The 13,121-nt window shown below is 36.4% G+C and overlaps 1 protein-coding gene across 1 annotated transcript in view; it reads right to left on the bottom strand.

Moving 5' to 3' along the window:
• Nucleotides 1-571: 571 nt before the first annotated feature.
• LOC124356518 (HMG box-containing protein 1-like) overlaps nucleotides 572-13,121 on the bottom strand; it is a 48,947-nt gene continuing 36,397 nt past the window's right edge. Inside the window, exons 5-8 of the mRNA XM_046807572.1 lie at nucleotides 12,035-12,152; nucleotides 11,793-11,880; nucleotides 11,423-11,618; nucleotides 572-789 (exon numbers count right to left, since the gene is read on the bottom strand). Of these exons, the coding sequence (XP_046663528.1) occupies nucleotides 609-789; nucleotides 11,423-11,618; nucleotides 11,793-11,880; nucleotides 12,035-12,152 (583 nt within the window). The 3' untranslated portion in view covers nucleotides 572-608. The remainder of the gene's footprint in view (nucleotides 790-11,422; nucleotides 11,619-11,792; nucleotides 11,881-12,034; nucleotides 12,153-13,121) is intronic.

Below are 13,121 nucleotides of genomic sequence, written 5' to 3'. Positions count from 1 at the left end.
TTTTAGTCTACATAATCTACATACATCCACTGTTTCAGTTATGAGTCTGCCAAAAATACATATGAAAAATGAAAACATAAATAATAATAAAGTTATTACAGTGTCTACGAAATTCTAACTGGATTATTAAGTGGTTCAGAATCGAGGGTACTTTTTGGAGATGAGTAGGAGAATCTTAGTGGTCTTTATGTTCAAGATAGTTTCACTCCAATTTAACACTATACATTAAAGTATTATTAATGTATTTTTTAAAGTGTTAATAATGTATTAAATTCATGTAGCTAACATTTTAATTTTTTTTAATTGTTTGACCTATGCAGTTATAACAAATGTAAAAGATTTACATAATAGTGGAACAAACAAGAGACTGAAGGGAGTAAAACTTAACATGACACAGTGAAAGAAAGAGAATGTTAACTGGTGGAGTGAGATCGTTTCCGCTTCCAACAGTCAGGGTACAGCAGCTTCTGTTCCTCTGAGAGATCACGAGCGCCCTGGATGTACTTGTCTCTCTCTTCTTGGGGCAGCATTCGCCACGCCTCTCCCAGGATCACACTTATAGCCCTGTAATAATAGTAGAACTTACAAGAGACTGAAGGGAGTAAAACTTAACATGACACAGTGAAAGAAAGAGAACGATAACTGGTGGAGTGAGATCGTTTCCGCTTCCAACAGTCAGGGTACAGCAGCTTCTGTTCCTCTGAGAGATCACGAGCGCCCTGGATGTACTTGTCTCTCTCTTCTTGGGGCAGCATCCGCCACGCCTCTCCCAGGATCACACTTATAGCCCTGTAATAATAGTAGAACTTACAAGAGACTGAAGGGAGTAAAACTTAACATGACACAGTGAAAGAAAGAGAATGTTAACTGGTGGAGTGAGATCGTTTCCGCTTCCAACAGTCAGGGTACAGCAGCTTCTGTTCCTCTGAGAGATCACGAGAGCCCTGAATGTACTTGTCTCTCTCTTCTTGGGGCAGCATCCGCCACGCCTCTCCCAGGATCACACTTATAGCCCTGTAATAATAGTAGAACTTACAAGAGACTGAAGGGAGTAAAACTTAACATGACACAGTGAAAGAAAGAGAATGTTAACTGGTGGAGTGAGATCGTTTCCGCTTCCAACAGTCAGGGTACAGCAGCTTCTGTTCCTCTGAGAGATCACGAGCGCCCTGGATGTACTTGTCTCTCTCTTCTTGGGGCAGCATCCACCACGCCTCTCCCAGGATCACACTTATAGCCCTGTAATAATAGTAGAACTTACAAGAGACTGAAGGGAGTAAAACTTAACATGACACAGTGAAAGAAAGAGAACGATAACTGGTGGAGTGAGATCGTTTCCGCTTCCAACAGTCAGGGTACAGCAGCTTCTGTTCCTCTGAGAGATCACGAGCGCCCTGGATGTACTTGTCTCTCTCTTCTTGGGGCAGCATCCGCCACGCCTCTCCCAAGATCAGACTTATAGTTCTATAATATTTCAATGTTCATAAGAAAAATTTGTGAGAATGTGCAAATAAACCATACTATGAATCTAATCCAGTGTAGTTAATTGTCTCCTAACATTACAAAATTAGCATATCAGTCCTCCAAAATAGTGCTAAGGAGGATATATAAATGTAGATTAGGGAAAATAGTGTACAATTATGGGATAAAAAATAAAAGAAGTATGAGTTACATAGAGCAAAACATAATTGATGGACAAGAGAAGAACACATGATAAAATGAGCAGACAAAAAAGCATCGAAGACACAATTTAAACAAATTATATTAGAAGACATGAACACAAAATGTAACTGTGCAGAGAGTAAAAAATAAGAACACATTATAATTAGATGATACTAAAACAAAAATGAACACAGGATACAAATAAGAATATTAAAGACTATGGAAAACAATACAAATACAATAATTGGGTGTAATTTTAATTTTAAATGGACTTTTTGGAATGTTTGTAGTTTAATGAATAAACTTTGTGTAATGTCGAGATTCGACATTACGGTGGTGGTCGGATCATAGCCTAGAGGTAACCGGGCTGGTAAATTAAACACATGTTTGAAAGTTAACGCACTGGCCGAACCGACCGCATCTTTTCATGGTCTGGGGAGGACTGGGCAATACAAAGGTAGCAGGGGCTGAGGCGTGGGATTGGACACGAGCATCAGGTGAGGTGGTATGATGCCAGCCGACCAACCAGAGCCATTTATTAGAATCAGCTCACCCTCTACGTCATACAACTTGCAAAACATATTGCCACACGTGAAACCACATAAAACTAAATTATTGTACTGACATACAGGGTACCAACTGTCTTGTTACACCACATAATATTATTTATTTAATTAATATACTATAACTCTTCCCCCCTAAAAGTTGAATGATAATACAACATGAATACAAGTAATAAAAGAAATATGATAAGTCATGAAACACAATTTACACACAAGTAGAAATGAATACGGATAATGAAATCAAGTACATAACGTAATAATAGCACACCTAATAAAATATCAAAACATGGATAATTATTGTATCCTCAATAAACCCCATTTCAATCAATTAATCAAGATAAGAATACATAGAAATCAGAATAGATATACACTCACATAAATATCATAAAAATCATTTTTGAATAATTATAAGTTTAGTTTGCTTACGGGTTTTCTCTGCCTAGCCGGATAGCGGCGTATGACAGGTGTGGTTTGTTGTGACCGATCAGCTGGTAGTACCTCAGCTGGAGACAAGGTCAGGCGGTGCGGGGGTGACAAGGTCACACTCCGACTCGATGGAGGGGTGCCAGCTATTTCGGAACTACTACCTGGTCTGGGCGAAAATAACGCAGGGGGTGACATAGACTGTCGACTACCAGCTTCAAGATGATTCTTACTAGTCACTGTACTTGGCAAATATATATCTCTAGGATTTAATTCATTGTCATTTAAATCTAACTGTGTCTGCATTCCTAGCAATTGATTGATATGACGTTTCCAGATAATACCATTATCTAGTATGACTAAATAAGATACAGGACTTAGTTTTTTATGAATTCTACCTTCCGTCCATTTACCCTTACTTCTAAAATCTCTGATTAGTACTGGCTGACCTACCAATAATTCACGAGTTTTGCTTCCACCAAAATTTACAATTTGTTTTTCTTGGTTACGGTGTACAATTTCAAGTAAATTAGGTTTGATTAAATCTAGTCTTGTTCGTAAATTACGATTAAACATAAGTTTTGCTGGTGACTCATTGGTTGTACTGTGTACACAATTTCTGTAAGCTAGTAAAAATTTACATAAAGCTAATTCAGAATTGTCGTTGCTAAGTAAAGCACATTTCAATCTTTTCTTTACTGTCTTAACTGAATTTTCCGCTTGACCATTACTGGCTGGGTGGTAAGGTGGTGTGAAAGTATGCCGAATTCCATTTGACTTCATGACTTTAATGTCATTGCAATCTATGAAAAGTTCGAACCTTTCGACATAAGATGACCAAGATTCCTCCGCACTGTCATAGGGTCCCAACGAGCCTATTATTCCGGTCGCCATGTTGAACTCAGGATCTTCGTTAAATAAACTGTCTATGAAAAGAGGCGCGATTTTACTAACACAATCCGACATTAATGTTTGCACTGAAATTGATGCGAATCAATTGTTGTGTGTACCTTCCTACACCGCACTTGTGTACCTTACTACACTGAAGCGTCCGTGCACCTGTCTACACCGACATCTTTGCACTCCCAAATGATCAATGTCTTCTTGCTGCGCGTTTCTTTAAACTGCCTCGTCGCCAGTTTGTAATGTCGAGATTCGACATTACGGTGGTGGTCGGATCATAGCCTAGAGGTAACCGGGCTGGTAAATTAAACACATGTTTGAAAGTTAACTCACTGGCCGAACCGACCGCATCTTTTCATGGTCTGGGGAGGACTGGGCAATACAAAGGTAGCAGGGGCTGAGGCGTGGGATTGGACACGAGCATCAGGTGAGGTGGTATGATGCCAGCCAACCAACCAGAGCCATTTATTAGAATCAGCTCACCCTCTACGTCATACAACTTGCAAAACATATTGCCACACGTGAAACCACATAAAACTAAATTATTGTACTGACATACAGGGTACCAACTGTCTTGTTACACCCCATAATATTATTTATTTAATTAATATACTATACTTTGTAGCACTGAACTATTGAACAACCAACTTAATTCTGATGTCTTGTGTATTGCAGAGCATTGGCTATCTTCCTCTGAAGTCCAGCATTTGGTAATTCCAGAGTATAGTGTTGGAAGCTATTTTGCAAGCGAACATCACTTGCACGGTGGAGTGCTTATTTGTGTCAAGCAATGTATTGAGTTCTCCATCTTGGACCAAGTTCTTGGCTACTCGGAGGAGATGACTTGTGAGTTAGCAGCTGTTGTGCTCCCTGTGTTAAACACGGTTGTCGTTGCGGTTTATAGATCTCCTGCAGGTAGTCTAGCCTCTTTTTATGGAAAGTTGCATGATGTTTTTATATGGCATATCAAAATGAACATTATTGTAGTTGGGGACTTCAATATAAACTTATGGCAGACAATGAAGGAACCCATCAACTATTAAACTTAATTGACAGTTTTGGATTGAATGTGACTGTGTCGGATATCACAAGGCCAAATACCAACTCTTGTGGAACTGCAGGTCGCTGCATTGATAACTTACTAACTTCCCTACATCCTGATAGAGGACATTGTTGGTGCTCCATAATCCTGCTTTTGATCACAACATCATCTTCTTTGTAGCGGATATCGAGACTGATGGATCTACCGGAAGTGGTCTCATCTTAAAACACTTACCTAGACCTTTGAGCTTGTCTGGGGTATCCTTTTTTGTGCATTATCTTAGCCAAATTAACTGGTTAGATGTATATAGGCTAAATTTAAGTATCAATATCAAGTTTAAAATGTTTCTTGACCTTCTTTTATGGGCCTTAAATTGTGCTGCTCCAATTAAAAAATTTAAATTAAAAGCTAAATGTTCATGTACTAGATTGTATCATGATGGTCTGGTTAAACTTAAGTCTGAGCTGGATAGGTTATATTTTATTACTCAAAATACCAATGATAATAAGGATGCAAAGGCAAAATATAGAAGTCTCAAAGTAGTGTACAAAAGTGAGATTAATAGAGCTAAACTTAGTCATAACAATAGTATATAGTAGATAGATCCAAAAATAAAAGCAAAGCTGCTTGGGACATAATAAAAAAGTCAGCCAGAGTCAATAGCAGGCCAGTTCCCAAGTCTTATTTCCTGAAACCTGACACATTTAATGATTTTTTTGTCTCTTCTGTGGAAGAAACTTGTAAAAACATTGGTAATAGTACCTATGATTATTTTTATTATCTTGACAAGTCCTCTAACTCAGAGACTATAAATTTTAACTTTAATTTTAAGGAAATTAAGGTGGAGGAAACCTATAGAGCTATTCTTAGCCTAAGCAATAGCACATGTTTTGATGTTTTTGGTATCAATGCACATGTATTAAAAGCTGCTGCCGAACATATTTGTAAGGTCCTTGACTTACTTGTTTAATGAATGTATTAATAGTGGAACTTTTCCTGTTATATTTAAGATTAGTAAGGTTATTCCTGTTCATAAGAAAGGTCCTATGGACAAGCATTGCAACTACAGACCTATTTCTATTATTCCAGCAGTGTCGAAGGTCTTTGAACGGTTGGTACATAAACAAATTGTAGATTATTTAGAGTCAAATAAGTTGTTTAGTGACTGTCAGTTTGGTTTCTGTTCATTTTATGGTACTGCAATTATGTAGTACCATAAGAGTGGTACAGGCTCTTGTAGGTGCTTGTGTGTGTATATATATACTGCATAATACTGGATATTTTCCATGCTTTCGTGTAAGAACAGGTGCACTTTGCATAACACTTACTGTATAACATGCTATGAATATTATAAATTTGCCTTAGTTATTCCTTGTTATTGTATGAACATGACACTTTTTACATTGGTACACTGTTTCACTTCTTTTCCCCTGTGAGGCACAAACTTTACATTTTCTTAAGGGCCTGGCTTTGGTGGTTGGAGGTATCTTTTCAATAAAATGCCCCCAAAACTTTCCTTGAAGGTGCAGTGGTGATTCTCCACAAGCGGGAGGCCTACCAAAGGGTTACCTGAGCCCAAAAGGTTTCGTCACAGAAGTGATTGAACACATCTGATTCAGTGCATTTTTCTCCTAACTGCCTCGAAATGATAGGATTTATTCCATGATTGCCGGTAAAACGCATTGTACTAACAGTATTTGGTCCAACACTCCACGCAAAATCACAAGGCCTAGCCTGTGGGTTATCGTCACTTTCATTATCACTGCTGTCATCGTTTGTACCATCAGATATTTCATTATTTTCATGTATCATGTCATCTTTTTCACTGCCACTTTCCTCATCACACACATTCCGGTCGCGAGACGCCATCTTGACTGTTTACAAACGAAAGAAAGCTGTTTTGCCAAGATGATTTGAGGCAATGTCAGATGATTTTCAGCAACGAAGAAGAAGAAAAACATAGACTAGAATATTGAGAACAAAATATGCAACAAATGTGAATGCCTCTGCGATCTATCGGCAATATATTCAACTACGTCAATGTCGTGTCTAGAGTGTCTTTAGCGTTGGGCCGCGCAAAGTGAAGGACGGAAACTGCCCGTCCAATGTCTTGCATGGGTTAATACAAGTAACAAGTAAGTCAAGACCTCACAAATATGTTCGGCAGCAGCTTTTAATACATGTGCATTGATACCAAAAACATCAAAACATGTGCTATTGCTTAGGCTAAGAATAGCTCTATAATAATAATAATAATAATAATAATAATAATAATTTATTTGCCGTTAAGCAGGGAAGCATTGACAAAGTCATAATTCACATGTATACATACAAGCATGTCAAGTACAACTAAGTCTAATTAAAATTATAACTATACAAAACTTGAATAATATTAATTCAAAAGTCTATGATATTCAAATTAAAAAATTCGTCAATGGAATAAAAGGGATTATTTATCAGCCATTTATACAACTTTTTACAGAAGGTTTTCTCAGGATATTTAATGATTAAGTTTTGTAATTTATTATATATTTTTAGTGAGATGACAATGTGGCTATTCAATGTTTTAGTCAATCTACAAGAATTAATGTTTGACTGGTTTTTAGATCTTGTGTCATACTTATGACTGCTTGGTTTAAGCATATCAGAGTTTTTAAAAACATACAGGATCAAGTCAAAGATATACACATTGATCACTGTAGGAATATTTAAGCTTACAAATATGGGTTTACAATGTTCTAAGGGCCCTGCATCAGAAATGGTTCTGACAGCTTTTTTCTGTAACACGAGAATTTCCTCTATCCTACTGCAGTTTCCAAACAGAATTATTCCGTATCTGAATACCGATTGAAAATTTGCAAAGTACACTGATCTAATGTAATTTTGATGAATGCAATAAGTTAACCGCTTTAATAAAAATATTACTCGAGATAATTTAATACTTAAATAATCAATATGTGGTCCCCAAGTAAGAGTCTTGTCAACATAAATTCCTAGAAACTTTACGTTAGTAGAAGGGTTATCTTTTAGAAAGTTTTCATTAAATTTTCTCAAAGAAAATGAGATTTTTTGTGTTTTTTCTTCGTTTAAATGGAATCCATTCGACATGAACCATTCAGAAGCCTCTTTTAAAGTATTTAGACAAAGAGATCTAAGTTCTTCAAGGTTTTTATTAGAATTAAAAAATGTAGTGTCGTCAGCATACATATAGGTTTTACCTTTAACCGAATTTGGAAGATCGTTAATACTAATTAAAAAAAGGAGCGGCCCCAGTACAGAGCCCTGAGGTACACCGTATGAGACCACTAACTCCTTGGACCATTCTCCATCTATACAAACCTTTTGTTTTCGATTGCTAAGGTATGATTTAAAAAAACTTAATTGTGACCCTGAAACACCATAGTAGTTCAATTTCATTAACAGTTCTGAATGATTTACACATTCAAAAGCCTTGCTCAGGTCACAAAGGGTGGCCTGAGCAAAAGCCTTGTTCTCAAAGGCTGATAGCACATCTTGCACCAACATATCTACAGCGTCAATAGTAGATTTTCCCTTTCTAAATCCAAATTGAGAATTACTTAAAAATTTGTTTCCTTCAAAATACGCATTTATCTGGTCATAAACCAACATTTCAAATATTTTGGATAAAACGGGAATAATCGAAATTGGGCGATAACTCTGCGGCTTGTCCTTGGGCCCCTTCTTAAAAACCGGACATATCCGACTTAACTTCAACTCGTCAGGAAAAATTCCCTCCACAAGACATAAGTTAAAACAGTAAGACAAAGGACTTGCAATGGATTTTATTATATTTTTTAAAAGGTTATTGGACATTAGATAAATGTCACAACTATTTGAGTTTTTAAGACTGCTGGCTAATGTAATTACTTCATTAGGAGTAATTGGTCGCCATGCAAAATTTTGAGAATTCACTGGCAAATTTTTAATAAGCTCCTCTGAACCATATCTAGGGCAGCCCATTTTATTTTTTATTTCATTTACAGAATTGATGTAGGAATTATTGAATGAATCAGGTGAAATTCCAATGTTAGAATTATTTACAAAACTCATTTTTCCATTATCTTTTATTATTTTCCAGGCAGTTTTACATTTGTTGCTGCTATTATTTATTAATTTTGTATTATGAGTTAATTTTGCATTTTTTACTGATTGTTTATAATGTTTCTTCAGGTCTAAAAAAGCTTTTATTTCAGGTTCTGAGGCCGATTTAGAATTTTTTACTATACCATTCAAAAATAATAATCTTTTTTTTATGTCAGCTAGATCATTAGTATACCAATTATGTTTTAATACTGATAAATTATTCTGGTTTACTTTTTTTAGTTTGGCAAAATAGTTGATATTGTCTATTAGCAGTTTAAAAAAAATTTGAAAAGCACTGAGAGCAGTTGGTTTATTCATACTCAATATGCCATCCCACTGATACGTGTTTATAGTATAAATGAATTTTACAATGCTAGTAATAGTATGCTTCTTTAACTTAGTTTCACATGTTATAACTTGTTGACGTTGTTATACACTAATGTAGTGTCCTGATAATAAATTATTTGATTTGATTTGAAACAGTACACAATACAAACAAATTGTACAAATGAACAAGAGTTCGATTTTGGAACAAACCAAACTAATACAGTAACATTATTTATTTATATTTTATAATGTTACAATACAGCCGAAGCCAATTACACTGTTACATTAATATTATTATATATGAATATAATTGGATAACTTTAAAACAAAAAAACACACACAATTTAATCCAAAACAACAGTTCAACTACATTAAATATCAACTATACACAAAAAAAGAGCATTTTAAAGTTGACAACACCACCGAAGCACCGATAAATAACTTAACAACAAGATAAATCAAATAATTTAAATAAATAACAACTGAGAATCAATAAACTACTGTCCAAAAGTAATCAATTAAAAATGTACTAAAACTAGTTAACAAAATATATATAACGATATAACAATTATAAAATTTGATTCAGTTAAAAAAAAATATATATATATATATATATATATATATAAAATATAAAACACCAATAAATATTTACTATATAAATAACAACAACAATAAAAATATGTAAAATCTATGTTTTAACTATTAATTGATAATCAGGAGTATTTTAACCTCAAAATCTCTGTAAGAGGAATTAAATACATCTAAAGAGTTTGAGTGCTCATTATAAAGTCTAATAATTGTGTTAATTATACACGGTTGTCTGAGCTACTGCTTTACATTAGATTTTAAATCCTTATAGTTTTTATATACAAGGACTATTCAGAAAGTAAGGAACGTTTTGTAATAAAAAAAAACGTACAAGAAAAATAATTGTATTATATAAATGTGAAAGAGGGACTAAAATACTACTTTTCTACATAATCACCATACGAATTCAGCCACTCTGTGACACGTACCTGGAGATCTTCATTGTTGTCAAAATGCTGTTACTAGCCAGATCTTCATTGTTGAGTTCTGTAGGGGGATGAGGGAAAAACCTCCTAGTTAAACAAGTTCAAGAGTTCTTGTGTACGTTTTGCCCTGTAATGTCGGGCATTGTCATACAAAAGCAAAATTTTGGATGACAATTTTCCTTGGAGCTTGCTTTGGACAGTTCTCCTATGCTTTTGCAATGTTTGGCAATACTGCTCAGAGTTTATTGTTGCACCACGTTGGGGAAAATCAATAAGAACATCTTGCGTGACCCAGAACACTGTTGCCCCGATTTTCCTTGCCGACAAAGTTTGCAGACATTACTCAGTTTTTTAGGGAAACTTGTGTGCCCTCACTCCAGGGACTGTAACTTTGCCTCTTAATTCACTTGTTTCACATTGGTTTCGTCTTCTGTTACGATTCAATCCCATAGTGCAACACCATGACTGTGGCAGGTCAAAGCTGCTCCCATTCATTGTTCTTTATAGTGATGTAAGCATTTTGTGGCACCATCGCACAAAATTTGTGGTAGCTTAGCTTTTGTAAAACAATTTCAAACAATGAAAGTCCTTGAAACTTGTGAAAAACATAGAGAAAGCTGTTATTGTGAAACGGCGGTTTTCACAAATCTTTTCGTCAACTTTGATGACCAGATTGTCAGTCACAATGCTCAGACGTCCTCTCTTCTCTTGGTCATGAACGTTTGTTCTGCCACTTTTAAACTAAATGCACAACTTCCTGACAGAACTTTCAGTCATTACATTGTTTCCATAAACTTCACTCAGCTCCAGATAAATTTCTATTGGTTTTAAGTTTTTTGGCAAAAAAAAATAGCAGATTGCACTTTACAATTGGCGGGATTTCGATTGCAGTACATACTTCAAATTTGAATTAATACAAAAAATGAAAAAATGAAAGCATGGAGATGTTGTCTCAACTGAATGCTGACTCAGGTGCCGAGCACAAGCACACCAGTATATACACGATTGGCATGCACTTGACTGCATCAGACAGAAACATTCCTTATTCTCATTCTGAATAGCCTTCGTACATCCTTACTTTGATGAATTGAATTCTTAATATCAAGTAAATTTTTAATTATTGCCACAATTACAAAGATTAACACAAGACCTCTAGAACACCAATATTTGGTTCTTCACCCTCTCAGGATGGAATTAAGCACATATACAATCTCCCTGAACACGTTTATTGTTTTGTACTTCCAGAATTCATTGTTCTTTAAGGAAGCTGCATACTATGACGATCATAAGAACTATCCTTAAGAAAAGTTTGAAAACACAATAACATAGATTGTAATTAACAATTAAAAATATACATTAAACATAAAAAAATTGTAATGACAAACCTGTTGTCTTTCCCTGGATTGGTTTGGATGAGCTCCAAGCGATACCGTTTGGCAAACAACATAAAGGCATTCATTGGTCGTTTTGGTTTGTCAGCCACCTCTTGTGACTTCCTGGTCGGTGTTGTTGGAGGTGAAAGGAGCACCGCAGGGGAAGGTGGAGACTCCTCTAGTGTGGGAAAGCTGAATCTATGTGACACAAGATTATATTAAACTATGTTTTGGTTTGTCAGCCACCTCTTGTGACTTCCTGGTCGGTGTTGTTGGAGGTGAAAGGAGCACCGCAGGGGAAGGTGGAGACTCCTCTAGTGTGGGAAAGCTGAATCTATGTGACACAAGATTATATTAAACTATGTTTTGGTTTGTCAGCCACCTCTTGTGACTTCCTGGTCGGTGTTGTTGGAGGTGAAAGGAGCACCGCAGGGGAAGGCGGAGACTCCTCTAGTGTGGGAAAGCTGAATCTATGTGACACAAGATTATATTAAACTATGTTTTGGTTTGTCAGCCACCTCTTGTGACTTCCTGGTCGGTGTTGTTGGAGGTGAAAGGAGCACCGCAGGGGAAGGCGGAGACTCCTCTAGTGTGGGAAAGCTGAATCTATGTGACACAAGATTATATTAAACTATGTTTTGGTTTGTCAGCCACCTCTTGTGACTTCCTGGTCGGTGTTGTTGGAGGTGAAAGGAGCACCGCAGGGGAAGGTGGAGACTCCTCTAGTGTGGGAAAGCTGAATCTATGTGACACAAGATTATATTAAACTATGTTTTGGTTTGTCAGCCACCTCTTGTGACTTCCTGGTCGGTGTTGTTGGAGGTGAAAGGAGCACCGTAGGGGAAGGCGGAGACTCCTCTAGTGTGGGAAAGCTGAATCTATGTGACACAAGATTATATTAAACTATGTTTTGGTTTGTCAGCCACCTCTTGTGACTTCCTGGTCGGTTTTGTTGGAGGAGAAAGGAGCACCGCAGGGGAAGGCGGAGACTCCTCTAGTGTGGGAAAGCTGAATCTATGTGACACAAGATTATATTAAACTATGTTTTGGTTTGTCAGCCACCTCTTGTGACTTCCTGGTCGGTGTTGTTGGAGGTGAAAGGAGCACCGCAGGGGAAGGCGGAGACTCCTCTAGTGTAGGAAAGCTGAATCTACGTGACACAAGATTATATTAAACTAGGTTTAGTTGGAAGTAGTCACCATAAACATTTTGGCATTCCCACAGGGCTGTACTGATATATACCTACTCCGTGGGCTTGGAACACATTAAACTGTAAGCCTTTTGTTCACGGTGGTTGTTATAAAAAACATGGAACATATAAATGTTTTGTGTATCAAAATACCACGTAACAGAACATAAGTAATATATACGTGTTATACAATCTCTGTGGAGCCTTAGCATGTGAGCCAACAATCAGCTGACGTTAGTAATTGGAGGGCAATTTGAACCTTCATTTTACATTGATGGATTTGTTTACTGTTTTATGTACTCATTATTTGCCTGTTTTACTACAGAAGACCTGTCTTAACATCACCTGAAAGTATGTAGGTGTAATGAGTTAAATATAAAGTAAAGATGTCTTATTTTACCAGGCGAAGTTAGGGCTAAGAAGCCCTCTCTAACACTTAACCTGGCAAACAAATATAACTAAATAACAAAAACTAAGCAAATAAAATGCAAAACCGTGTAAGAATAGGAGCTGCCACAAGAA

This window comes from Homalodisca vitripennis, chromosome 3, assembly GCF_021130785.1.
Source record: "Homalodisca vitripennis isolate AUS2020 chromosome 3, UT_GWSS_2.1, whole genome shotgun sequence".
Classification (NCBI taxonomy): domain Eukaryota; kingdom Metazoa; phylum Arthropoda; class Insecta; order Hemiptera; family Cicadellidae; genus Homalodisca; species Homalodisca vitripennis.
Note: the sequence above shows the minus strand (reverse complement) of the source record. Positions and strands in the feature narration are given on the sequence as shown.